The 23,503-nt window shown below is 59.1% G+C and overlaps 5 protein-coding genes across 5 annotated transcripts; 3 read left to right on the top strand and 2 right to left on the bottom strand.

The window, feature by feature from the left end:
- Window positions 1–113: 113 nt before the first annotated feature.
- Window positions 114–7,750, bottom strand: CDEST_07118 (Putative AMP-dependent synthetase/ligase domain, Condensation domain, AMP-binding, ANL; the record flags this gene model as incomplete). The annotated part of the gene is made up of 3 exons (XM_062923277.1): window positions 114–3,088; window positions 3,136–6,755; window positions 6,816–7,750. 3 exons carry the CDS (start codon window positions 7,748–7,750, stop codon window positions 114–116), a joined length of 7,530 nt encoding a protein of 2,509 aa, XP_062779328.1.
- A 1,490-nt stretch (window positions 7,751–9,240) lies between these two features.
- CDEST_07117 (Putative major facilitator superfamily, MFS transporter superfamily) lies at window positions 9,241–11,277 on the top strand (the record flags this gene model as incomplete). The annotated part of the gene is made up of 4 exons (XM_062923276.1): window positions 9,241–9,531; window positions 9,620–9,972; window positions 10,156–10,546; window positions 10,618–11,277. 4 exons carry the CDS (start codon window positions 9,241–9,243, stop codon window positions 11,275–11,277), a joined length of 1,695 nt encoding a protein of 564 aa, XP_062779327.1.
- Window positions 11,278–12,244: 967 nt separating this feature from the next.
- On the top strand, window positions 12,245–14,491 carry CDEST_07116 (Putative FAD-linked oxidase-like, FAD-binding domain, PCMH-type, FAD-binding, type PCMH, subdomain 2). The gene has a single exon (XM_062923275.1). It carries the CDS (start codon window positions 12,565–12,567, stop codon window positions 14,047–14,049), a length of 1,485 nt encoding a protein of 494 aa, XP_062779326.1. The 5' UTR covers window positions 12,245–12,564; the 3' UTR covers window positions 14,050–14,491.
- A 161-nt stretch (window positions 14,492–14,652) lies between these two features.
- CDEST_07115 (Putative uncharacterized protein YjlB) lies at window positions 14,653–15,373 on the top strand. Its single transcript, XM_062923274.1, has one exon. It carries the CDS (start codon window positions 14,779–14,781, stop codon window positions 15,328–15,330), a length of 552 nt encoding a protein of 183 aa, XP_062779325.1. The 5' UTR covers window positions 14,653–14,778; the 3' UTR covers window positions 15,331–15,373.
- CDEST_07114 (Putative SH3 domain, dedicator of cytokinesis, C2 DOCK-type domain, DOCKER domain-containing protein) lies at window positions 14,711–22,932 on the bottom strand. The gene is made up of 3 exons (XM_062923273.1): window positions 22,467–22,932; window positions 16,689–22,385; window positions 14,711–16,612 (listed from the first exon to the last, which is right to left on the bottom strand). The coding sequence occupies exons 2-3, from the start codon at window positions 22,267–22,269 to the stop codon at window positions 15,960–15,962; spliced, it is 6,234 nt and encodes a 2,077-aa protein (XP_062779324.1). The 5' UTR covers window positions 22,270–22,385; window positions 22,467–22,932; the 3' UTR covers window positions 14,711–15,959.
- Window positions 22,933–23,503: the final 571 nt, after the last annotated feature.

The raw sequence follows: 23,503 nt of genomic DNA, 5'->3' as shown, positions 1-23,503 counted from the left end.
GGGTCGTAACGTAATTGGCCAACTGTATGAAAGTCTCCCCACGCTTCTACGGGACCTAGAATACGACACAGCTTCTCGAAAACATCCTCGTCTATACCAAGTGCCTCTATATACTAGGACCCTGATCGGCGGAAGCTGTTCGTCGGCCTCTTATTCGAATGAGTGACGGATCCTACAGCAGGCAAAAACCCGATCCGCATGAGGAATTCGAGATTCCTTCGGACCGCAACTTTGAGTCGCATCGGGCACTCGTTCACGCGTTTACTCCTGACATCCCACTCCATGGAGCCATCGTCAAGCAAGTGAGACAACGGCCACAGTGGATGCGCCTCCTGTCTCGCCGCCACATCCCTCCTGACCGCCGAGAGCCATTCGGACGCCGGAGTTGGACGAATATGATACCCCGAAGCCTGGACGAGTCTCCAAAATTCGCCCCACGTCATTCCATCCTCTTGGCTTTCGACGGCGTTCCCCCGTGGGGTTGGTTCAAGCGCGGTGCGGATGGCACCGGCAGCAGTCGTGGCCGCGTCTGACACATGCAGCCAGGCATCCTCGTCATCGGCGTTGTAAGCGCCAATGTCGATGTTCGCCGAGGTGAGTCTCCAGATGTAGTCGTCCAGGTTGGCCACGCCCTCGGTGGCGGTCCCGATCACGAGGCCCGGCCTGTATACCGCAATGTTTCTCCAAAGGGAACGACTCCTGTCGGCGGCCCTCTTTACCAGGACCTCTGCGACGAACTTGGTCTGGCTGTATCCCATCGCGCCCGCAAGCTCGAGAGCAACGTCTTCGTCCCTCTCTACCTCGCTCCTCCACTGCCGGCCGCCCGAGACGTATGCGAATCTCGGCGATGGGTTTCGGATGGCGAGACCAAGCAGCTGGACTGTCGAGCCGACGTTGACCGCCTCGAGGGCCGAGTAGCTCTTGTTCCAGTGCACAGCGGCGCCGTTGTGGATGACGGCGTCAAAAGAGTGACCGTCGCCCAGGAGATCCCAACGCTCTTGTGCGAGGCCCAGCTGTGGACGCGACAGATCCCCGGCCCAGACGTCGAGCTTGTCGTCGTGAAACTCGGTCCACCACAGGGCCTTTTGAGCTGTCTCGACCACCCGGCTCCTGGCTGTCTGGGGGCTTGAGCTGCGCACGAGAGCCGTCACACGACCAACATCGCCACGCTCGAGGAGTTGACGCAGTATCTGTGTGCCCAGGTAGCCGCTTGCGCCGGTAAGAAAGACGTTGAGGCCGTTGTCTTTGTTCTTAGGACGGCTAAACGAAGCTTCGGGAACGGACCCCGATAGCCTAAACAGCTCGTCGTCATACCGGTTGACTTGGGCCATGATATCGATCATCTGGCTGGTGGCTGGGGGCGCTGATGCCTGGACGGAGTTTCGCCTTGGGCTTGAACGAGAGATAAACGCCGCCAGTGATCGGATACTGGTCTTCTCGTCCATCAGAAACTGCATGCTGACTCTGGTCCGGTATGTCGTGTGTATGAAGTGCATGAGCGACATCATATTGAGAGAGTCGAGGCCGGACGCTTGGAGAAGTATGTCGTCGAAGCCCCCAGAGATGGCTGACCTAGGAGAAAGAGACCTCGAAGGTATCAGACTGGAGATCTTCTCCGCCAACTCGTAGGCAGGGAAGTCGTCTGGAAGTATAACTGCCAGCTCTGTGGACGACTGGGCCGTCGTGCCAAAGATGCTCGGTTCTCGTCCCGACAGGCCTTCGAGCCAGGTCGTGATCAGTTTTCTGTCCACCTTTCCAGAGGCAGAAAGAGGAAAGCCTTTGGGAGACAGTGTGTTGATGCCAACCCAATGGGCCGGCACCATGATGCTGGGGACCTTCTCGGACAGTTCTCGTCGGATTTCATCCACCTCTTCGTTGCAGCTTTCTTCGGCATGCGGATGGCCAGTGGCACTCGTACGGCTGTTTTCGGCTTCCAAAACTACCACAAGCTGTCTTGAGAATGGCCCTTTTGTAGGGAAAACAACAACGCCGCGCTTGAACCGGAGGCAACCCGACAGGTGAGACTCAATGTCCCCGATCTCGATTCTCTGGCCGTTGACCTTGACCTGCATGTCTTTGCGGCCGACGTAAACCATGTTTCCGTCGTTGTCCTTCCGGACAAGGTCTCCCGTCTTGTAAAGACGACCCGCGTCTCTCGGACGAATCTCCAGCGGCCATGAAGAACTGTCGACGAACGCCGCGGCTGTTCTCGCCGGGTCGTTGAGATACCCGTCAGCCAAGGTCGGGCCCCCTAGAAGCAGCTCGCCGATGTCTCCGTCGGCAACCGGAGACGCTTCGTTATCATCCGCATTAACGATCCACGAAGAACAACCCACAGGGAGACCAATGGTCCGAGGGTCCGTATGTGCGGAGTAGCAGTGGCAAGCCGCGATCACGGAGCACTCGCTCGGCCCGTAGGCATTGAAGAGTCTTGTCCCGGCATCCCGCCATTTCTCAACCAGGACCCCATCCGGTGCTTCCCCTCCCAAAATCAAGGTCCGAAGCGACGGGACCTCGGCCGGATCGACGATGCGGGCGACGGACGGCGTGAGGAGGGCCAGGTCAACATTCATCCGCCGCATGAAGCCTCCGATGCTCTCCAAGCGCTCTGCTTCCATGGGCACACAGACCGTCCCGCCATGGATTAGGGTCGTAAGAAGCTCGAACAGGCTGGCGTCGAAGCTGTACGCCGAAAACTGGAGCACGCGGTTATCGCGAGATATGCCAAAGACAGACCCATGGGCGGTTGCGCTGGAGGCGAATGCCGCATGAGATACGACGATGCCTTTCGGGGTCCCGGTAGATCCGGAGGTGAAGATAACGTATGCCGGACTGTCCGGCTCGGGACGAGTGGCGAGCATCTCGGGGTCATCAGAGCTCACAAGTCTCTCGAGCGATTCCTGGTCGACGATGATGCGCGTAAGAGTGCCAAGGTCTGTTGCTTTTGCTTGGAATGCCGACATGAGGACAGTCCTGGCTCTGACTTGCGCGACAACCTCTCTCAGGCGGGAGATTGGCTGGCTCGGGTCCAGGGGAACGAAGACGGCGCCCGCTTTCAGCACTCCGAGCAGGGCGACGACTGTCCAGACTGACTTCTCGAAGCACAACGGAATCATCTCCCCGGGGATACGCCACTGTCGACGAGTCGTTGCCCCAGTGCAGAAGCCATGGCTTCCAGCGTGGCATACGATAGACGATCAGTCGTTGAGACGACTGCGTCACGCTCGGGCTCGAATCGGCTCTGCTTTGTGATAAGTTCGTGCAGTGTGACCGAGACCTTGACGGGCTCCTGATCTCTATTGCAAACAGACTGTGAGAGGCTTGAAACCTTGTCAAAGACAATGTCGGCAATCTTGGAGGAGAAGCAGCTCGTCCCGGATGTAGCCTGAGCGAGCTGGGTCATGATGATCTTGACAGTCTCGATGGCATGTGCCACGAAGACCCGGCTTGTCACTTCCTCGTCCACGTGCGTTGCGAAATCGACCCGTCCAGGGTGCAGCCAGACCTCACAGGTGACTGGGAAAGTCGTGTACTCTTCTCGATAGGCCGGCTTCAGGAGGGGGCCCGGTCCGGTCTCCTCCCAGCCGCCGCCAGCCTGGACAACCAGCAGGTTCTGGAATTTGCAGGCCCGCCTCGTGTCGTCGTTCAGGGCTTTGATCCCCTGGATGCCCGTTTGTTCAAAGGGGATCATCGAAGCCGCCTGGTCCTGGATCCGGCGTAGGAAATCGACGATGGCCAGCTTCTTGTCGATCCGGACCCTAACCGGAACGGTGGCGATGGTCGGCCCTTCAACGCTCTCAATGTCGTCGAGGGGCGCATTCCTGCCAGAAACCGTTGCTCCGAACAGAACGTCATCCGAGGCTGAGAAGTGGCCGACCATGAGAGACCAGGCTGCGCGTACAAACGTCGACATGGTGACGCCGAACGACGGGTCAATGTCGATGACGAGTTCGTCTCGGACGACGGCCCTGGCAAACGACTGATGACGCGGATCCGGGAAGGCCGGGAAGCTCGACACCGGAGATCCCCGCAGCTCCCTCTTCCAATACTCGGATGCGTTGGGCGAGAGCTCGCGGGTATAGGCGATGAAGCGGCGGTAGTCAGTGGCCGGCTTCGCGACGCGTCCGTGGTAGAGGTCGTTGAGTCTACCGCAGAGCATGGCGAGCGACCAGCCGTCGTAGAGCATGTGGTGGATGGTCCACACGAACGTCACGGCGCCGTCCCCGGACGCCACGAGCGCGAAGCGGTTGAGCGGGTCGCCAGGGTACATGGGCCGGGAGTCGTCCTCGTCGAGGTATGCTTCGAGGTCGTGGTGCGAGAGCCATTCGACCCCTTCCCGTATGACGGCCTGGAGGGAGCCCGCGGACGCCGTCGTTGCGAACCGCGTCCGGAGTATCGGCGACGTGGCGTGGATATGCTCCCAGACGCTCTTGAAGCGCGTGAGTTCCACGTCTTGGGGCAGAGCATGGATCCATCGGCCGGTGTAGCTCCCCGGCCGCGTGAGGTTGACCGCCATGAGACCTTCCTGCATGTGGGTGCAGGGATACAAGTCTTGGATGTCCTCGGCCCTGACATCGCACTGAAAGGAGGCTTCCTCGCGAAGCTCGGGCACGGCATCGGGGTCGAGGAACTGGAAGGGCGTGATGGTGCAGCGAGCCGAGCGTGCCGGTTTGTCTTCCTCGTCGTCCTCGCCGGCGCGTTTGCAAACCAGGGCCATCCTCCGCAGCACCGAGTTCTTGAAGATGCTGGCGACGTTGATCTGCAACGCAAGTCGGCGGCACGCGGCAACGACTTTGATGGCGCCGATCGAGTCTCCGCCGAGCGCGAAGAAGTCGTCCTCGGGCGAGATGGTGTCTTCTGGGACGCCCAGCACCGTAGCCCAGGCCTTGCGCAGAACAGCCTCGATCGGTGTCACTTCAGAGTCTGAGGGGCTAGACAGCGATAACGAGGCTTCGGATGAGGGCTTTGTGTTGCCGGAAGAGATGGTGAACTGTCCAACCGAGGAGTCTCCTTCTGACTCGGTGAGGTCTCCGGACGGTAATATTACAGATGTCTCTGTTTCAACTTCGGATGCCGTTTCGCCTCGCGCAGAGGACCGAAGAAGCTTCTGCGTAGTCATTCCGTTCCCGATACCGCGGAGAGATCTCCTGTCGACTTTCCCAGAGGGCGAAAGTGGCAGTCTATGGCAAGCAATGACTGCCCTGGGGACCATGTAAGCCGGTAGGATAGTCGCAAGCTCGGCCGAAGCTTCTCGGAACCGGCTGTTGGTATCCTGCCAAGTTCTATCTGTTTCGCTGACCAGCATCTCCATGCGGCTGTCTATAGTAACACCGGTAGAAGACTTTGAAGTAGGTGTCACAAATGCCGTCAAGATGCCGTGATCAGCTCCGATCGGCCGGAGCAGCTCGACTGTGACATCCCAGGTGGTCTTCGGGGACCCGGGAGTATTCGTCGAGCCCAGACATCGCGCCAGGTGGTGCTCAACTTCGCCAAGCTCAACACGCTGGCCGTTGATCTTCACCTGGCCGTCTTTCCTGCCCAAGAAGTCTACCGAGCCATCAACCTTCATCCGCCCGAGGTCGCCCGTCCGGTAGCATCGTCCCGAGTCTCTCGCCACGCTGCGGAGGAAGCCCGGATCGTCGAGGAAGACGGCACCAGTCTTCTCCCCGTCGCCGAGATAGCCACGGGCGACAGGCGGCCCCTCGATGACGATCTCGCCGACCGTGTTGAAGGGCGCCAGCCGCCCGTCCTCACCGACGATCCAGACGGCGCAGTTCGCCGGTCTCCCGAGCGATATGCTCTTGACGCCCTTGGTCCTGGGCTCGCTGACGATGGTGATGGCTGAGCACTCGGCGGGGCCGTAGGCGTTGATGGCTTGGACGTGGTCGGCCCAGGTATCGGCCACGGCTTGCGGGAGCGCCTCTCCGACGAAGCAGAGGACCTCCAAACCCGAGACTTCTTCCGGGCTCATCAGGCTCGCCACCGAGGGCGTCAACATGGCCCAGTTGACACCCATGCTGGATATGGACCGGGCTAGATTGTTCATTCTCTCCTCCTCTGACGGGATGCAGAGACAGGCGCCGACCATCAGTGTTGACAGGATCTCCAGCATCGAGATGTCGAACGAGAAGGAGGAGTACTGCAGCACGCGGGCGCTGGGGGAGTCGAGGCGTATGGCCTTGCAGAACCCCTTGACACTGGAGCAGAATGCCGCATGAGGCACCACGACGCCTTTGGGCTTCCCAGTCGATCCGCTCGTGTAGACGACGTAAAGCGCATTGTCCGGAGTGGTCGAAGGCTTCTGCGTGAGTGGAAGTCTTGTCGCCGCCGTCCTGGCCGGGAGCCTTCTGCAGAACGATTCGTCGACGATAACCCTGTTGCCCGGGAGTATCTCCTCGGGAATTCTGTGTTGATTGCCAGGAGACGATAGTACGACGGATGCCTTTACGTCCTGGACGATCATACGGATCCGAGCGGCTGGGAGCGACGGATCAAGAGCCACGACGGCGCCGCCGGCCCTCACCACCGCCAATATGGCGACGATGCTCCAGAGTGACTTTTCAAAGATGACGGGGACCAGGACTTCCGGGCCGACGCCCATATTCGAGAGGTGGTACGCAAGCTGTTCGGTACACTGCTGCAGTTGGGAGTACGACATGTTGCCGTCCCAGGCGCAGATAGCCGGGGCGTGCGGCTCTGACTGAACCTGGTGGTCAATCACATCATGAATCAAAACGTTTTCTTCTTTCGGTAGTCTTTAATCGTTAGTATTCCAAGTTTTTCCATCACGCTCCGGGGATAGTATGAGTACTCACGGCCTGTTCAACTGGACAAGATGACGCTGGCTCGCTGGGCTCAGCATCTTGATATCTCCCAGCGTGGTCTTCTCGCCGGACAGGTTGTCTAGCTGCCAGATAACATGCTCCACGTCGTTCAGTAGGAGTCGCACCGCCGGCCGTGAGAAGTGATGGTCGAAAGTGGCCGAGAGCTCCAGTTCTTGCTCTTTGATCCGGCACTCGAGTCGAACCGCCCAGTCGGAGACGTCTGACAACTCACGCGTATCCGGGGCCGCGACCGAGAGGGCGATGACCATAGTTTGGGATGCGTCCTTGCCCGCAGCTGGGGCCTTCAACCCGGGCTCAGTCCCGGGGACACCGGATAGAGCAGCAGTCGAGTCTGCGACGTCTCTCAGGAACGCAGATGCTCGAGTGTGACGACTGACGGCAAACCTGATTGGCAACGGCGGAGACAGAGCCTCCAAGTCTGTGTTGTTGGAGACGCTCAGCCCAAAACTGACATTCCCTCCATCTGTCTGCGACGACGACGACAACGAAGACGACAACACCAAGGCCCATGCTGCGCATACCGCGGGCCCGATATCTCCTTTCAGGTCAACCACCGGTCCCCGAACGTGAGATAACTGGCGCGCAGTCGATTCCGCATCGATGGTTGTTTCTTTGGTAGCAGCAGCAGCAAACAACGCTTCTCCAGGTGGTGTTCCGGCGTCGGGTGAGTCTTTGCCATGCCCAGGAGGATCGTGGACCGTGTGCATGTCATCCTGCTCGGGGCCTCGCGTCGTGGGGGATCTGAAGACGAAGCGCTTGGGCACGCCCGGGACGCCAGCCGAGAACGGGTTCTCGAAGACGATCTCGTCTGGGGTCGGCGAGTCCGCCGGGGTTGGCGCGTCGAAAACAAACTTGACGGAGTGAAGCCGCGGGGTGAGCTTCCATCTCCCGTCTGTAGACAGCATCTTGACTTATGATCTAATCACTAGACAGTACAGCAACGATGAGAAGATGAAAGAAAGAAAAGGGTATTGGATGTGTGGTATCATCAGTCGCGGAGTTTGGTTCCAAAACGCAAGGGCAAAGTCGATTGTGTTGGTGTAAGTAAGTGTGTTGGTGGTATCTTAACCCTGGGTAGTAAGTAACATGAGGCGTCTCTCATCCAGACTCTAATACGAGACGTCTAGACTCGCGTCATGTGAATCCTTCAGTGTGTGACAACCTCCACATTCCATCTCGGCGGGCGCGGTCCATGTCATCCATCCCCATCCCACAACCCCATCGCTGACGGTCTAGATACCTGACTCTTGGGGCGCCACCGAGCCGATGGCCGCTTGCTCTTGTCCTCTCAGTCCGTCTAGACTGCTGAAGAACGTGTGCTACCTGCCTAGCAAGGCAAGCTCGATGGCACCAGCCCCCCTCGTCCTTCAATCCTTCCATGGGGTGGGCGCCTGGTGATATGTAGATTCGTAATCGTTGGATGATGTGACTCCATTCAGACTAGGAGAACAGTAGCCCGGTAGTGGGAGGGGCAGGATTCCCTTAGTCCGGTAGCGGCTCCAGCAGCGGAACGAAAGGATTGCGGTGTGCAACATCTCACGGCACCAAGTTGCCGTTGACTTGGGCCACACAGAGTGGGAGAAACTTCGTTCGAGTCCGTTTCCTCCGTCTCCTCGTGCTAGGATGGATGAAAGGATGCGGCATCTGCAACTGCTGCTGACCGTCTAAGTCGACTTGCCACCTGAAAATACCTAGTCCACAAAATACAAAAACAGCCCTAACGTCGATGACCCTGCAACATGGCCCTTTTGTAGCGCGTGAGGTCGGATGCGGTTGCAACCATGTGCCCTGCCTGGAGATTCGGACGAGTCGAGTCTTCGGGTCCCTCTTTGGAAAGACGTAATCGGCTCTTTGGACCCAATAAGCGGGAGCCAAGCCCTTGACAGAAAGCTTGAAGGACCTCGGGATGCAGGTCCCTGTCGACTAGTCGCCCACTTCAGATCCTTCGGCTCCACGGAGGGGGGAGGGGGGTGGTCAGCGATAAGGCGACACAACCGTCATGTCGCCCCAGTATCGTAACGCAGTGCCTCTGGGTCTTGTTAGACGTTCTTTAGGCGCCTGCGGAGTTCCTTTGGCCTTCCTGATGCGGTTGGGAACCTAGCGATTGGGGGGGGGGGGGGGGGGGGCGATGAGATTCATGTAAGCTTAGGCTCCAATTCCGGACCCGGTCTGGTCTGCCAGTCCGGCGGGGCGAATGTCATCGAGCGCTTCTTTTACCACCTAGCGGTGATCCTTTGAAATTTATGACAGAGACGAAGGGGGTGGGAGAGGAGGGGCAGGATGGTGTTGAGCACATGGCATATTGGACCATGATGCCCATTATCTCAAAGTTGTGATTTCTAACATTACAGAGATTCCCCTCCATCCAGCTATTAGTTTTCCAGATCAAAGAGCCATGCCTACTACAGACGACGACCCGAGTTCCACTGATGCTCGCAGCAGATATCAGGACCAAGAGAACGAAAAGACCGCCGCCGCCGCCGGCGGGCTCAGCATCAAGCCAGATGTCTCCCCTCTCAACACGGCAGAACCGGCCGCAGCGCCCGACGAACTCCCGGGGTGGAAGGTCTTGGTCATCTGGTCGGCCATCGCCCTCGGCGTCCTCTGCACGTTCCTGGACGAAGGCATCATCGCCACGGCCATCCCGCGGATCACGGACGACTTTGGCTCCCTGACGGACGTCGGTGTAAGTAGTAGTAGCAAAACAAAGAAACTCCCTTCCAAAAGAAAACCTGAGCTTCCCTGAAACCGAGACTGACGAAATCGAATGCAAGTGGTACGGCTCGGCCTACCAGATGACCCTCTGCGCGTTCCAGCTCGTCTTCGGCCGCCTGTACAACCAGTTCTCCATCAAGACCGTCTTCCTCGCCTCGCTCGCCGTCTTCGAGCTCGGCTCCCTCGTCTGCGCCGTCAGCCCGAGCTCGACGGCCTTCGTCGCCGGCCGCGCCGTCGCGGGGCTCGGTGCCTCGGGCCTGCAGAGCGGCTGCATGGTCCTCATCTCGGCGACGCTGCCGGCGAAGCAGCTGCCCATGTACGTCGGCGCCATCGGCATGGTCTACGGCGTCGCCGCCGTCCTCGGGCCCGTCGTCGGCGGCGTCATCACCAACAGCCGCCTCACGTGGCGATGGTGAGTTTGGCCCAAGCCGTTTCTCAGCCCTTTTTTTTTTCTTTTTCTTTTTTCTTTCTATTTTCCTTTTCTTTTTTTCCTTCTTTTTCAACCCTACTGAAATCCCGTTTGATACCCCCATTTGATACCCACGCCCCGGTTTTTGGATTAGCAAATCCCACTTACAAAATCAACATTGTCCAGGTGCTTCTACATCAACCTCCCCATCGCCGTGCCGCCGGCGGTCGCGACGCTGTTCCTGGTCAAATCCCCCCCGCCAACGGACGAGCAGCGGCGGCCCTGGCTGGAGAAGATTCGGGGGCTGGACTACCTCGGCATGGTCCTCCTGCTGCCCGGCATCACCTCGCTTCTCCTTGCGCTCCAGTTCGGCGGCGCCCTGTTCGCCTGGGACGACAGGCGGACGATCGCGTGCTTCGTCGTGTCCGGGGTCCTCGTCGTCGGGTTCGTGGCCGAGCAGTGGTGGATGGGAGAAAAGGCGCTGGTGCCTCCGCGCCTGGCCACGATGCGAGTGGTGGCCTTCGGGGCACTGTTCGGGTTTTGCCTAGACGGCGCCTTCTTCACCCTCGTCTACTATGTATGTATTTTATATCCTTCCATGACATCCTCTGCAACTCTCACTGACGGTCCCTCCCCGCCCCGGCCTAGGTGCCTCTCTGGTTCCAGGCCATCCAGGGAGCAACGCCCGAGCAATCCGGCGTGAGATACCTGGCCCTCTGCCTTGCCTTCATCTTCACCATCTTCCTCAGCGGGTGGGGCGTCACCAAGACCGGATACTACCAGCCCTTCATGCTGGCAGGGACGGTCCTCCTGTCGATCGGTGCCGGACTGCTCTCGACGCTCAAGGTCGCCTCCGGCGCGGACCGCTGGATCCCGTTCCAGGTCATCGCGGGCCTCGGCATCGGGGCCTCGACGCAGCAGGCCGCCGTCGCCGTCCAGAGCAGCCTGGGCGAGGCCGATGTCGCCATCGGCGTGGCGGTCGTCTTGTTTTTCCAATGTTTGGGGCCGACGACCGCCATCACCGTGGCCCAGGCCGTCTTTGCCAGCGTCCTCACGTCCGGCATCGCGTCCAAGGTTCCGGGGGTCGATCCCCAGGCCGTCAGAGCATCGGGAGCGACAGGGCTCAAGGACCTGGTGCCAGCCGAACAGTTTGGGAATCTCGTGCAGGTCTACAACCACGCCATCACGAGGACGTACCTGGTCGCTGCGGCTCTGGCTGCTGCCAGCCTCGTTGGCGTCGTGGGGGTAGGGTTGAAGAAGATTGAGAGTGAGAGTGATGCCGAGAAGTCGGATGTTGAGAGCCGATGAGGCCGTCACTGTATCTGGTAGTTACACCGTGAGTTGGGAAGTGGCTAAAGTACGAATGGGTCTTGTTTGTTTCTGAATATTATCTTGAAGGAAAAGTGAAAAGTCATCTCAAGATTGTTCCTGCATCGACCTTTCTCAACGCTCAAAACATGTTTGTAGAGTTGAGGAGAGAGAGATTTGGTAATTAAATGTGTTGTTGTGGCACTCACTTGCGTCGTCGTCTTAGTACTTACAGTAAGTAGCCATGACTGCACGCTCCATGCTCTAGCTATTTATGTATATTCACTCACTTGTCTCTTCTCTTTCTAGGTGACTGTCTGCTCAGGTCTCTAGGCATGTAGCAGTTCCATCGCCCATACAGTTAATCGTTTCAGAAACGCATGCTGAGGAATCCGAATACGAGGGATCAAGATACTCAGTCAAAGCAGTCCCCCCCTCTCTTACGGACTGGTACGCAGACGATAATTACAGAAAAATACAGCAAATCCACAGAAAAGAATCATCCACAGCACTAAATATTTCCATGTGCATGGGGTTTCCCTGGCAGAAGAAGCGCTACACCCCAGACAGGCTTCGAAAGTTCACAGTCAGCCACCATCCAAGAACCTACCAAACCATACGACGTATAAGGCTGGTAGACCTAGAGCCAGATAGGGAATTTAAACCTCAGGCCAAAGAAGGGGAAAAAAAAGAAGCAGCAATTCGCAGTGGCAATCGTGTCTCACTCCAGGACAAAAGCCCGCAATAGGGGGCCATGCTATGATATAGGCGCAATTTGGCATGTTCATGCAGGGTGATTGAGGGTTGGGCACCACCAATTCTCGCATAGACGGGCAGTGTAATATTCAAAGGATAATCCTCCCTTTTTCTCTAGCTCTGGCGTCTTAGTCATCGTCGTACGCATCACGGCCAAGAAAGCTCCGCCTCTCCATTCTCCCCCTTCTCTTCTTCGTCCCCCGCCAATGACGACGAAACACACACACATACACCAAGAAGCACGACGACTCCAGACAAGTCTCCGGTACACGTTTTCCAACCCTTTTGACCAATTCCGTCTCTAATTCTTTTTGCCGTTTCCAACATTGCACCCTCGAATCCTTTTCTTCGTCTCCTTTCCAGCTTCCAGGTCTAGAGAGGCTTATCCCACTTCCCCCTCCTCTCCAGCCAGAGGTCGTCCACATTCTACAGGCCTTGCCCGGCCCATCCTTGGATTACATACACATATATACACCTAGACGTACCAAGACACACACACCTACACACACACATGTAAAGCACCGCACCAAAATGAACGAGCACGACGCCGCCGTCCGGCGTATCGCCGAGGCCGTCCGGGACCACCACTCCCGCCGCGAGCCCTTCCGCATCTTCCACGGCGCCACCAGCAGCACCCGGCCCCCCCACGGCCAGCGCGTCGTCGACATCAGCGCCCTGCGCCGCGTGCTGCGCGTCGACGCCGCCGCCGCCACCGCCGTCGTCGAGCCCAACGTGCCCATGGACGACCTCGTCGCCGCCACCGTCCGCTGCGGCATGCTGCCCCCCGTCGTCATGGAGTTCCCGGGAATCACCTGCGGCGGCGGCTTCGCCGGGTCCGCCGGCGAGAGCAGCTCCTTCCGCCACGGCTACTTCGACGAGACCGTCCGCTCCGTCGAGATGGTCCTCGCCAACGGCGACGTCGTCACCGCCTCCGACGCCGAGAACCCGGACCTCTTCCGCGGCGCCGCCGGCGCCCTCGGCACCCTCGGCATCGTCACCAAGCTCGAGCTGCGCCTCCTCCCCGCCAGGCGCTTCGTTAAAGTCAGCTACCACTCCTACTCCACCATCCCCGAGGCCATCGCCGCCATCCGCCGCGAGACCGCTCTCGCCCACAACGACTACGTCGAGGGCCTCGTCTTCTCTCGCACCAGCGCCGCCGTCGTCACCGGTCACCTGACGGACGACCTCCCGGACAAGTGCCGCCCGCGGACGTTCCGCCGGCCTGGAGACCCCTGGTTCTACCTGCACGCCCGGAAGCGCATCGCCAACGGCACCCCGACCCCGGACTACGTCCCGCTGCAGGACTACCTCTTCCGCCACGACCGCGGCGCCTTCTGGATGGGCGAGCTCGCCTTCCGCTACTTCGGCTTCGTGCCCTTCAACAGGTTCACCCGCCGCGCCGTCGACGGGCTCATGGACACCCGCACCCTGTACAAGGCCGGCCTCGGCGGCGGCGGCGGCAGCGGCCGCATGACCTTCCGCTACCTCGTCCACGACCTCTCGCTGCCCTACACCACGGCCCAGGACTTCATCGACTACGTCGCCGACACCCTCGAGATCTGGCCGCTCTGGCTATGTCCCCTGCGCGCCCTCGCCTCGACCCCCAGCTTCCACCCGTACACGACGGAACCTGGCGGCGACGGCAACGGCAACGGCGAGGGCAACGCCGTCACGCAACCCATGCTCAACGTCGGCGTCTGGGGCCCCTCGTCCAAGAAGATTGACCGGTTCGTCCGCCAGAACCGCGACCTGGAGGCCAAGCTGGCCGAGCTGGGCGGCCGCAAAGTGCTCTACTCGCACGCCTACTACACCGAGAAGGAGTTCTGGGACGTGTACGACAGGGAATGGTACACGGCGCTGCGGGAGCGCTACGGCGCCACCAGCCTGCCCACCGTCTTCGACAAGGTGACGGTCGACGTCGGCAGGGAGCGGGAGCGCAAGTCCCTCCGGGACAGGGTCGCCGTGTCATGGCCGTTTGCGGGCCTCATCGGGGTGTGGTCTGCGATTCGGAAGTGAGCAGGAGAAGGAGGAGGAGTAGTAGTAGGAGCGGGACCGTCTGGGGACGGGACGTGGACTTGGACACAGGATTGCGTAATGCTCAAAGTCGTTGCCTGGGGACGGGCGGCGCTACGCAGGTGCGTATACTACGGAGGGGCTTGATGAACCATCATGAACCATCATGAACCATTATCACGACTGGTCGGGGCGTTGGTTTAAGCGTTTCTTCACACAGGGGGTGGGAGGGAGGCACTGCTTTGGTTGGGGTCTTGTGCATTTACGCCAGGTTCCAGTTGTTTACATTGGAAGGACTTTCATCTTCCGTTCAGCCCAGATGGGTCAACGAACGGAGTTAATACCATGGGTTTTATGACACGATGATACATCTATCATATATCAACCTGCTTTGAAGAAAGGCCTGGCATGTTCCCAATATCTGCCACGTTACCAAATAAAGAATGAAACAACATCAAAGACAAGACGAATGGTTTACGAGTGATAACAAGCTCCCCCAGCTTAAACTAAACACAATGGTGTATGACGTCAGGGGTTACGTTACGCATATAAACAAGATGCTCTCCTTCTCTTGAAGAACACCAAAGATGATTCAGCCCCCATCATACCCCAAAGTCTCACCTCTCCGGATATAACATACCAAACGCGCCCCCCCCCCCCGCGCAACACCATAGCCCCGTCACACTTTCATCCAGAGTTCCACAAACAACCGAGTCAAAAGAAGAAAAAACGATGTCATCCAACCTCGCCCTCACGCCTCTCTCCTCCCTCCGCGTCTCCAGACACCTGATCCCAGCCCACGGCCTCCTACCCAACACAAGCATCCAGAACAGGCCGCTCCTAATCTACCACGGCGTCTTCCCCTCCTCCTCCTCGGCGTCCGCCATCGAGGCGCACCTCCGCTCCGTCGGCGTCGTCGAACCGCAGTGGCGGTACACAATGTACACCACCACCCACTACCACAGCACGACCCACGAGGTCCTCTGCGTCAGCGCCGGCCGCGCCCGCCTGTGCTTCGGCGGCGAGGCCAACCCGCACCGCGTCGAGCCCGTCGTCGAGGGCGGAGACGTCCTCGTGGTCCCCGCCGGCGTCGCCCACCGTCTTCTGGAGGACCTGGACGGAGGCCGCTTCGAGATGGTGGGAAGCTACCCGGGCGGTCATGACTGGGACATGTGCTACGGGCGGCAGGGGGAGGAAGCCAAGGCGGGAGACATCGACAGGGTCGCCTGGTTCTCGAGGGATCCGGTGTATGGCGATGATGGGCCGGTGGTCAAGGAGCCTTGAGACATGATTACGGAGAGTTATTTGTGTATTTCCCTTCCCTCCTACGATCATCATTGCAGCATTGAACTGGGAGGTAGGACAAGAAAAGACACCTAAAGGAAGAAGGGAAAAGGAAAAGACGCCTCGTAGCCCAGCCTCCCACACACACAGGGTGGGAGAGAAATTATTATTCACGAAGAGAACCTAAAGTGAAAAGAGCCGCATCTGCCGCGCTGTGCCGTCACGCAGATGAAAGGAGGGGGATCCAACACACACACATACATATCCTGAACACCGTCGCCAGCCAACCTCTCTCCCTTCGCCCCGACAAATCAACCACCCACACCACACATACGCGCGTGCACACACACCCACACACACACACAAAAGGAATAAAAAAGAAAGGGAATAGCCGGCAGCTATCCTGAGCACTGCCAACAGCCTCCCCGTTCCCCATGAGTGAGACCACTTCAAGTGAACAAGTATGTACACATCGTCGTCCTATTCCTCGAGACGACCATCACCTTGCTTGCTCTCCTCTCGTCTCCTCTCCTCTCCCCCTAATCAGGTGATCCTCACGACACTGGGTATTGCCACTCGCCCGTCGCCTTGTTCATGTAGCCGAGCTCTTCGGCCGCCGCCGCGAAGTCCTACTCCTCGTGCACGCTCCCCATGGCACCGCTACTCTTATTAGACTTCTTGCCCAGTTTCAGCATGCTAAACCTCTTCCTGACGCTGCCTCGCTTGACGATACCAACGTTCTCGACCGGCCGTTCGTCTCTGTACTCGCGCTCCTTTTCCGTCAGGTTGATGCCGGCGTCCGAGCTCTGCCGCCCGCCCGAGTCCGTCACCCACTCGCTGGTGGCATCGTTACTGCCCAGAATCCGCGGGGCGTCCGTGGACGGCGCCCGGAAGAAACTCCGACGGTTGGGGTTGTCTTGGGTTTTGCTGAAGCTCCTGCTGCGTTGGCTGACGTCGTCCTCCGCCTCGACGCTTGCCGCCGGGGCGTCGCCGTTGGTCTGCTGCAACACCGGCGAGGATTCCTTCTTACGGCCTCCCAGGAAGCTCAGGCGTGTACCGCGGCCCTGACGGATGGCAATCGGCTGAACAGTCGAGACCTCCTCGGCGACCACGCCGTTGCTCACGCCGCCGCCGCCGCCGCCTGCAGTGCTCTGCGGTTGCGGAGATGCCTGTTCTGTGGACGGTGATGACCGTCTCCAGGTCTGTGAGCCGTTGGCCGAGTCACGAGTCGGTTGCGGCGGAGCAAAGAGAGCAATCTCGGGCGCAAAAGTGCTTTCGAAGTCTGTGGTTGTTGTTTTTTTGTGATGAGAAAGAGTCCCCTTTTTATAGAAATGACTGAAATAAACAAAAACACTTACATTGTTGGAGTTCCTCGTGCCTTTGGTTGAGGATCTCGTTCGAGCTTCTCGAGAAGGTTGCTAGGCATCGCTTGATCATGATAGCGTGGTCCACAAGGGCCATCTTGATGGCCTTGTCTTGAGGGTCAAGCTCGACGTCGCGCTCCTCCTCGTCCTGATCGTCATCATCGTCATCGTCGTCGTCGTCGCCATTCGCAGCGGTTGGCAGTAGCTGGCGGTAGCACACCACGCTGTTGTCGGAAACGGGATTCACCGATACGCTCACAGCATCCACTAGCAGCCGGGCATTCTCCTCGTCCCCGTCGGCGATTCGCTTTTCGATAACCGTCATCTCCTGCGTCTTCCTGACGATGCGCTCCAAGCCCGTCTCACGAGCCGTGAGCCTGATCTCTTCGGTGTGGACGATTTCGCTGCGACGGAGGATTGTTGGGAACGGGTCGGCTGTGGTGAACACCATCTTCTCCGCATAGTGCTCCTCGACGGGCCCGGACGTGCTGCGCTTGGATGACACGGAGAAGCTCTGAGGATGGGCTGAGAGCAGGTAGTCTCGGATAACCTGAGGGACGCGGGCCCGCTGGAACACGGCGTGTGTCAAGTCGCGATGGGGAGTGATGGAGGAAATGACAAGGAATTGCCCTTCAACGTCGTCGACATCGCCCCCAGTCACAATCTGGGCGGATGGGTACTGCTCCTGCATGCGGTCCGTAAAGGCCGAGGCGCGTTCTGTCGGGGACCCCTCGTAGACGAACTCCTTGTCGCGAAGACTGGAGGGGAACCCGAGCCCCTTGTAGACCACCTTGAAGTACTTGGGCACCAGCTTGTCGCTTTTGGAAATCGTCTCGTAGATGGTCGCGACGGCGCGCTCCGTCCTGGCGAGTTTGGCAAAGTCGAAAACGTTGGTCTCGTACTGGGTACGCAGCTCCTGGTAGGCGGCCAAGGCGCTGCTCCAAGCCTCACCCTCCTCGAAGTGCTTGATCATGTCGAAGTAGATGCGCTCCTTGCGCTCGAAGGATGTCTGCACGGGGAACTCAGGGTCGTCCAAGGCCGCAACCTGCTTCGTGGGGTCCCAGTCGTAGAGTTCGGCATGCAACCGGAGCGCCAGGCCTGCTTCGCAATGGTTCCTCGCCTCGCCCTGGAACGCGGCCAGCTGATGGACGTACCGGATAAAGATCTCCTCCTTCTGCATGTCCCGGAGGAACTCCATCAGCCGCAGGCGGTTGATGAGATGCGACGCCTCGCTCGTGTTGTCGCTGCTGTGAACGGCCACGAGGAGGTTGAGGAACTCGTCGACGGTGGACATCAGATCGCGGATCGCGGCGTACAGCGGCTCGTCGGCGACGCCCGATAGCGGCGCGAACCTCTCCATCAATTCGTTGACGAACAGCTTCTGCAAGATGCTCTCGGTCAACGGCTTGGACTTGAAGTATTGGTCGAGGCAGTCAATCATCTCGGTCTGGATGACGGACAGGTCCTCGCTCAGGGTCCATTCGCTGACAATCATGGTCTGCAGCACCTCGACGGCCATCCGTCGCAAACCTTCGTGCACACTGAGGCACAGCTCGACGATGGGGCTGACCAGGGTAGGGACGTATTGGACCTGGTATCCGCCCATCTTGGACAGGCCGTAACGCGCCCGCTCGTCGCTGCTCGTCTCCCAACCAATGGCCTCCCATGTCCGCCTGAGCAGCTCGGCGCCGTGCTCTCTGACGTCGCCGGCAATCTTCCACACAGCTCGGCGCTTCTGCTCGGGGAAGGTCTCCAGAGCGAGGGATGGGCTGCCGACGAGCTTGAGCATGGTCGTGAAGAACATCTTCCAGAGCTCCGTGTTGAAGTTCTCGGCCTCGTCGGGATGGGGTAAGAAGGACTCGAGGAGGATGGTGGACAAGTACTGTAGCGTCCTCATGGTGGACTTGTGGTGGAAGATGTGTACGCTCAACCATTCGGGCGGGAAGGCCTCGCCCATCAAAATGCTCATGTGCACGCGAAGGGTATTCTCTAGCAATGCAGTCAAGTCGCCTTCCGTCAGTTCTAGTTGCATGCCGCTCGGCGAATTCGAAACGGCAGAAAGAATCGCAGAAAGCTCTACCAAGGCCTCGTCAAAAGTGCACTCTTCGGCAGCGGGCTTGGATGGAAAGGGGTATGATGTCGGGAAGAGAAGGGAAAGACGGTTTCGAGGCGTGACCGGGGCGGCCACGATGGACATGTACGAGTCGATGATCTTGGGGAGGTAATCGGGGATCTCGGCGCCGAGGTTGTTGATCTGGCCGGCGAGGACCGAGCAGCAGAGACGGACTTGTTCCTTCCAGGAGTCGGTGACTGCATCGTTGTGGCCCCAATGAGGCGCGATCCATCGAACCGTGTTGGCGGTGAGGGCTGACTTCTGGTCGGGATGCGCAAAGATGTCCAGCTTGGAGTAGTTCATGATGAGCACCAGCTTGTAGAGCACCAGCTTGCCCTTGACATCGGCGCACGAATCGAGGAAGTCGATGGCGATGTGGAGAATCTCTTCCGTCGATAGGAGACCCGTCAGCTCCGGCAACCACGTGTGGAAGTGCTGGACGGCCAGGGTCTGGCTGCCAACAAGAACGGGGACGTTGTTGCGCATCATGGCGTCCAGGGCCTTGAAGATGTTTCTCAGTTCGCGGGTGAAGCCGGGCGCCGAGTGGGACGTCGTTATGCCGATTCCGGCTTCCTTGGCCTGCTGCTGCCCTCGCGCATGGGTGATAAACTTGAGGATATGCCGCACAACCTTGAACGTAGACCGGAGCTTGCGCGACGTAGTGGGCTCTGTCGGCTTCTCAAGCAACCGGGTAAAGGAGCGGACAAGGCACGCCGTGGCAAACGGGTAGTTGAAGCGCGTCTCGGCGTACTGGTCGACGAGCGGGCCCAGGTTGAATCGCCTGTCGTGCACGATGCCCAGGACTCTGACCAGAGCCGTGAAAACGAGGTCCTCGTATTCTTCATTGCCCGAGTATTCCACCAGCACACCAAATAGCGCATCGAGGACGTCACTCAGAAGCTTGACAACCTCGATCTCGGGCACAAAGATGAGGTGTTTCAGCAGGGTGGGAATGTCCTCTTTGGTCGCCTCCTTCCACTTGAGCAACCCCAGAACGGTGCGGTCCTGGGAAAATCGGGTGCTGCACAGGTAGGTATCGACTCGCAAGATGGCGAGGGGGCCCGTAACCTCGGCCGAATGTTCGTCGGTTCCCCTGGCGCTCCACTGCAGGGAGAGGTAGCCTCCCTTGCCAGAGGGACCGGCCTGCGCGGTGGAAGTAAACTCGTCCGTCTTGTACAACAGCAAGGCATGCGCTCCGTCTCTGACGAAAGCTTCCTGGTTCCACAGCGGCATGTGGGCAACCGCAAAGGGGGTGTTGGGCATGTCGGACAAGAACATGACAATGTGCGACGAGAAGACATCTTCGGGCGGGACGGCAAGTCGGACGGTCTGGCTCCAGTGTTCCCCTTTCTCGACCGCCACAGATTTCCACGTGGTAATCCCTTCCGTGTTGGACGAAGAAAAAATGCAATTGGGAATCTTTTCCCCGCCCGTCCTCCGCACCTCGAGTGTAACCTGCAGGTTATTTCCGTGCAGCGTGCTGGAGAGAGTGGCCGGGTTCCCTGCATACCTAGACAAAAGGCTTTGCTTCGAGAGCGTGGCCGTGTCGAGGGTGACGTAGATGTCCGATCTGGCTTTGGTAGGCGCCCCCGAAAACCCCATCTTATTCGTCTTGCGGATGCCAGCAAGCAGAGTGGGCGTCACTTTGACTAGCTCGTCAACGTCGGGATGGTTAAATGATTTAAGATGCACCTGCACTCTCTCGGTTCGGCGCGACTTCTCGTAGTGGCCACTCTTGCTGTCCATCAGATCCCGGACGACACTATCCCACTCTTCGTGAAGACCTTGTTTCTCCGTCGAGAGTGTCGGTGGCGACGGCGACCAGATGCTCACGACCTGTTCAATCTCTTCGTCCTGCTTCATGACTGCGTTGAGTTTTAGAACACCGATACCGACAGTCCGCTCCGCCATCAGGAATCCGGGACCAGCGTCAAGGGAGCCACGAGGCTTTGATCCGGCGGTGCTGGGAGGGCCGGCGGCACTGTCTTGGCCGTCCTCTTGGGTTGGCGGGCGGCCCTCGGGATGCTCCGTCAGCGAATCGAGCTTCGGCGTGGCATTCCCCCTCGAAAATGCAGACCGACCATTCTTGGATCCCCACATGAGACTTCTCCTAGAAGGCTTGCTGTTGCCGGCAGACGATGGCTTGGCGGGGTCCTTGGAGTGGCCATTTCCCTGGGACTTTGCGCCGGAGCGAGAATCCGGCTTCCCACTGACGACTACTTGTTGACCGGACCGGACCTTGATGACGAGGTACAGCTCCGTTTCCGCAGACGGGATGTCGCCAATGTCCTGCGAAGAGAGATCGGCAAAGATGGTCCTCGTCTGGCCCGATTTTGCCAGGCTGCCCATAGTCCCGCCGGGGGGTATGTCGATGACGAAGCATTCGGTGAGCGTGGCAGCCTGACCCCCGGCGGGCTTGGCCACTAAATAGGTCACTAACGAGGTCTCCTCGGCCGATGCGCCAGCGAAACCCTTGATGTCGACAAGGAGGTGGTGAAGAGCCGTGGGTTCTATCGTGGGCTGGGGAGGCTCGTCCAGAACGCTCATGACCGACTGCAGTTTGGTAACATCCACCACCGAGTCGTCGCCCGTCAGAACCCGTCCGCGGTCTGCCGGGTCGCGAACGATGACTTCCCCGCCGCAAAGCTTGTTGACGCGCACGAGGTCCCATACAGTCTTTTCGCGCAGCTTTTCGTATTCATGTCTTGTGAGAACGTTGTGGAGGAATTGTTGTCGGCTCAGGTTGAGCGTCTGGATGAGTTGCGACAGCTTGTCTAGACGGGGGTATTGCCGAGACAGGAGGAGGCCGTGCAGATTCGTCGAGTGCCATTCGCGCAGACAGCTTGCAATCTCGTCGATGAGGGGTTCGGCGACCGAAGTGGGAGTCTCGTCGCCAATCTTGAGCATCGGTACGGGCGCGGCAGGGCGAGGTGCGTCGGGATCGCGCTTGACGGGGATGGAAAGGCGACCCTGTGTGCCATTGGGGAGTTCCCTGAGGGGCCTGCGGCCCTTGATCTCGAACCGGGAACCCTTTGAGCCTCTCGAGCTCCCTAGCGACTTGTGGCCGTCTGTTGTCCTGGGCGTCTCGGGGGCAGTGGGAGTCAAGCCGCTCTTGCCCGAGTCGCTCCCGAGCTGCACGTCGCCGGCGACGCCTTCGCTAGCGGCATCATTGGCGGCGTCTGTGTCGTCGGTCTCGCCCAGCACCTCACGCACCTCGACGCAGCTGCGAGGAAAGATGCCACTGAAGACGCGGGCCTCTAGGGTTTGGCCCTTGACGGAGGTCAGCCCGGCCAGCAGACTGGGCGGAGCGACCAAGTAGCCACGCAGCCAGTTGCCGTCGGGGGTCTCCTCGATTATGTACAGCTCATCGCCAAGTTCGAGAGGAAGGTCGGCCGGGCCCGAGGCGGCAAAGGGGTATGTCGCGACGGCGAAGGCAATCCGGGGAAGAGGCTGCCAGGGCATTGAAGGGTCGGATCGTCGTTGACAACGAGCGCGAAGAGGGGTCGATCGGGTAGGGAGGGAGAGAGGACGAGCGGGCGTAACGAACGGACGTTTAGTTGGGTTGTCGACCTGTTGACCTAGATCAGATGCACTTTTAGCTTTTTGGGGGGGTGTTCCAGACCACGAGGCGGCGGGCGGCAAGGTGGTCTATCGCGAACCTGTGGGACCCTGACAGGGCTAGGCAGTGGTGTTGAGGCGGCCTCGTGGGGGAGGATCGGCTATGGCTTCATCAGGGACTGACGACGCGGGCCGAAGTTGCGTGGTTCTCCCGGCTCAAGGTATCCGAAGAATCGGGCGGCGTGGGGGCGAGAGACGAGGGAGAGAGGAAGGGAAGGGGGGGGGAGGGGGAAAGGTCGCAGATCGACCGACTCGGAGAACGGGTCGTTCAGATATGGTGGTAATAGTGGCGGGAGGGAGAGAAGGGTGAATTTGTCGATGGAGCAATGGCTGCGTCGTTTGCTTGCCTGTTGAGATGAAGCGAAAGGGAGATCGATCGCATTAGGCGAAATGGGTATCGAATTGGTCGTTTTGTTTGTTATTGTTGTTGTTGATGTTTCCCCCTGTTTCTCCAGCTGGGAAATTCGGCGTACGAAAGCGAGGACGTGGAGTTCCCTTCGTGAGAGGGGGGGGGGGGGAGGGAGGGATGGAATGAAGAAGGGTGATGAGAATTCCGAGAATGGGGTATCAATCAATGAAGCGCAGTTGGGCGAAGAAAAGCGAAGAAGCGAAAGAAATGAAAACGAAGCAACTACGGGGCCGGGCCGGAGGAGGAAGAAGGGGGTTCGTCGTCGTGCTCGGTGGTCCCGTTGATTGTTGATGATTGATGGTTGATGGTGTTGATTCTGCCGGATATGCGATATGCGTGCTGTGCGGCGTGTGTGCGTGTGTGTGTGTGTGTGTGCGCGTGCGTGTCCGTATGTATTGTGTATAGTGAATATTTGCTCGGATCGGAGGACAGGCCAGTCAAGATCAAGCCGTCAAGCCGTCAAGCGAGTCGACAGGGAGGACGAGAACGAGGACGGAGACGGAGACGAAGAGACGATGGAGACAGCAAGAGAAATTGAGCCATCAAGAGAGGCGAAATGGATGGCCAAGTTAGTTAGTTGTGGACAGGCTTGAATTGGAGAGTGAAGAATTTCCCGCCTATGCGGTTGCGACTACGTCTGTGTCTGCACCTGCGTCTGCATCTGCGTAT

This window comes from Colletotrichum destructivum, chromosome 4 (genome assembly GCF_034447905.1).
Source record: "Colletotrichum destructivum chromosome 4, complete sequence".
Lineage (NCBI taxonomy): Eukaryota > Fungi > Ascomycota > Sordariomycetes > Glomerellales > Glomerellaceae > Colletotrichum > Colletotrichum destructivum.
Note: the sequence above shows the minus strand (reverse complement) of the source record. Positions and strands in the feature narration are given on the sequence as shown.

Bases quoted from the DNA above. Each gene is read 5' to 3' on its own strand.
- CDEST_07116 (XM_062923275.1), top strand. From the start codon at position 12,565: ATGAACGAGCACGACGCCGCCGTCCGGCGTATCGCCGAGGCCGTCCGG.
- CDEST_07114 (XM_062923273.1), bottom strand. From the start codon at position 22,269: ATGCCCTGGCAGCCTCTTCCCCGGATTGCCTTCGCCGTCGCGACATAC. The intron at 16,613-16,688 runs GTAAGTGTTTTT...CAACAACCACAG, and splicing joins GCACGAGGAACTCCAACAAT to ACTTCGAAAGCACTTTTGCG.
- CDEST_07115 (XM_062923274.1), top strand. From the start codon at position 14,779: ATGTCATCCAACCTCGCCCTCACGCCTCTCTCCTCCCTCCGCGTCTCC.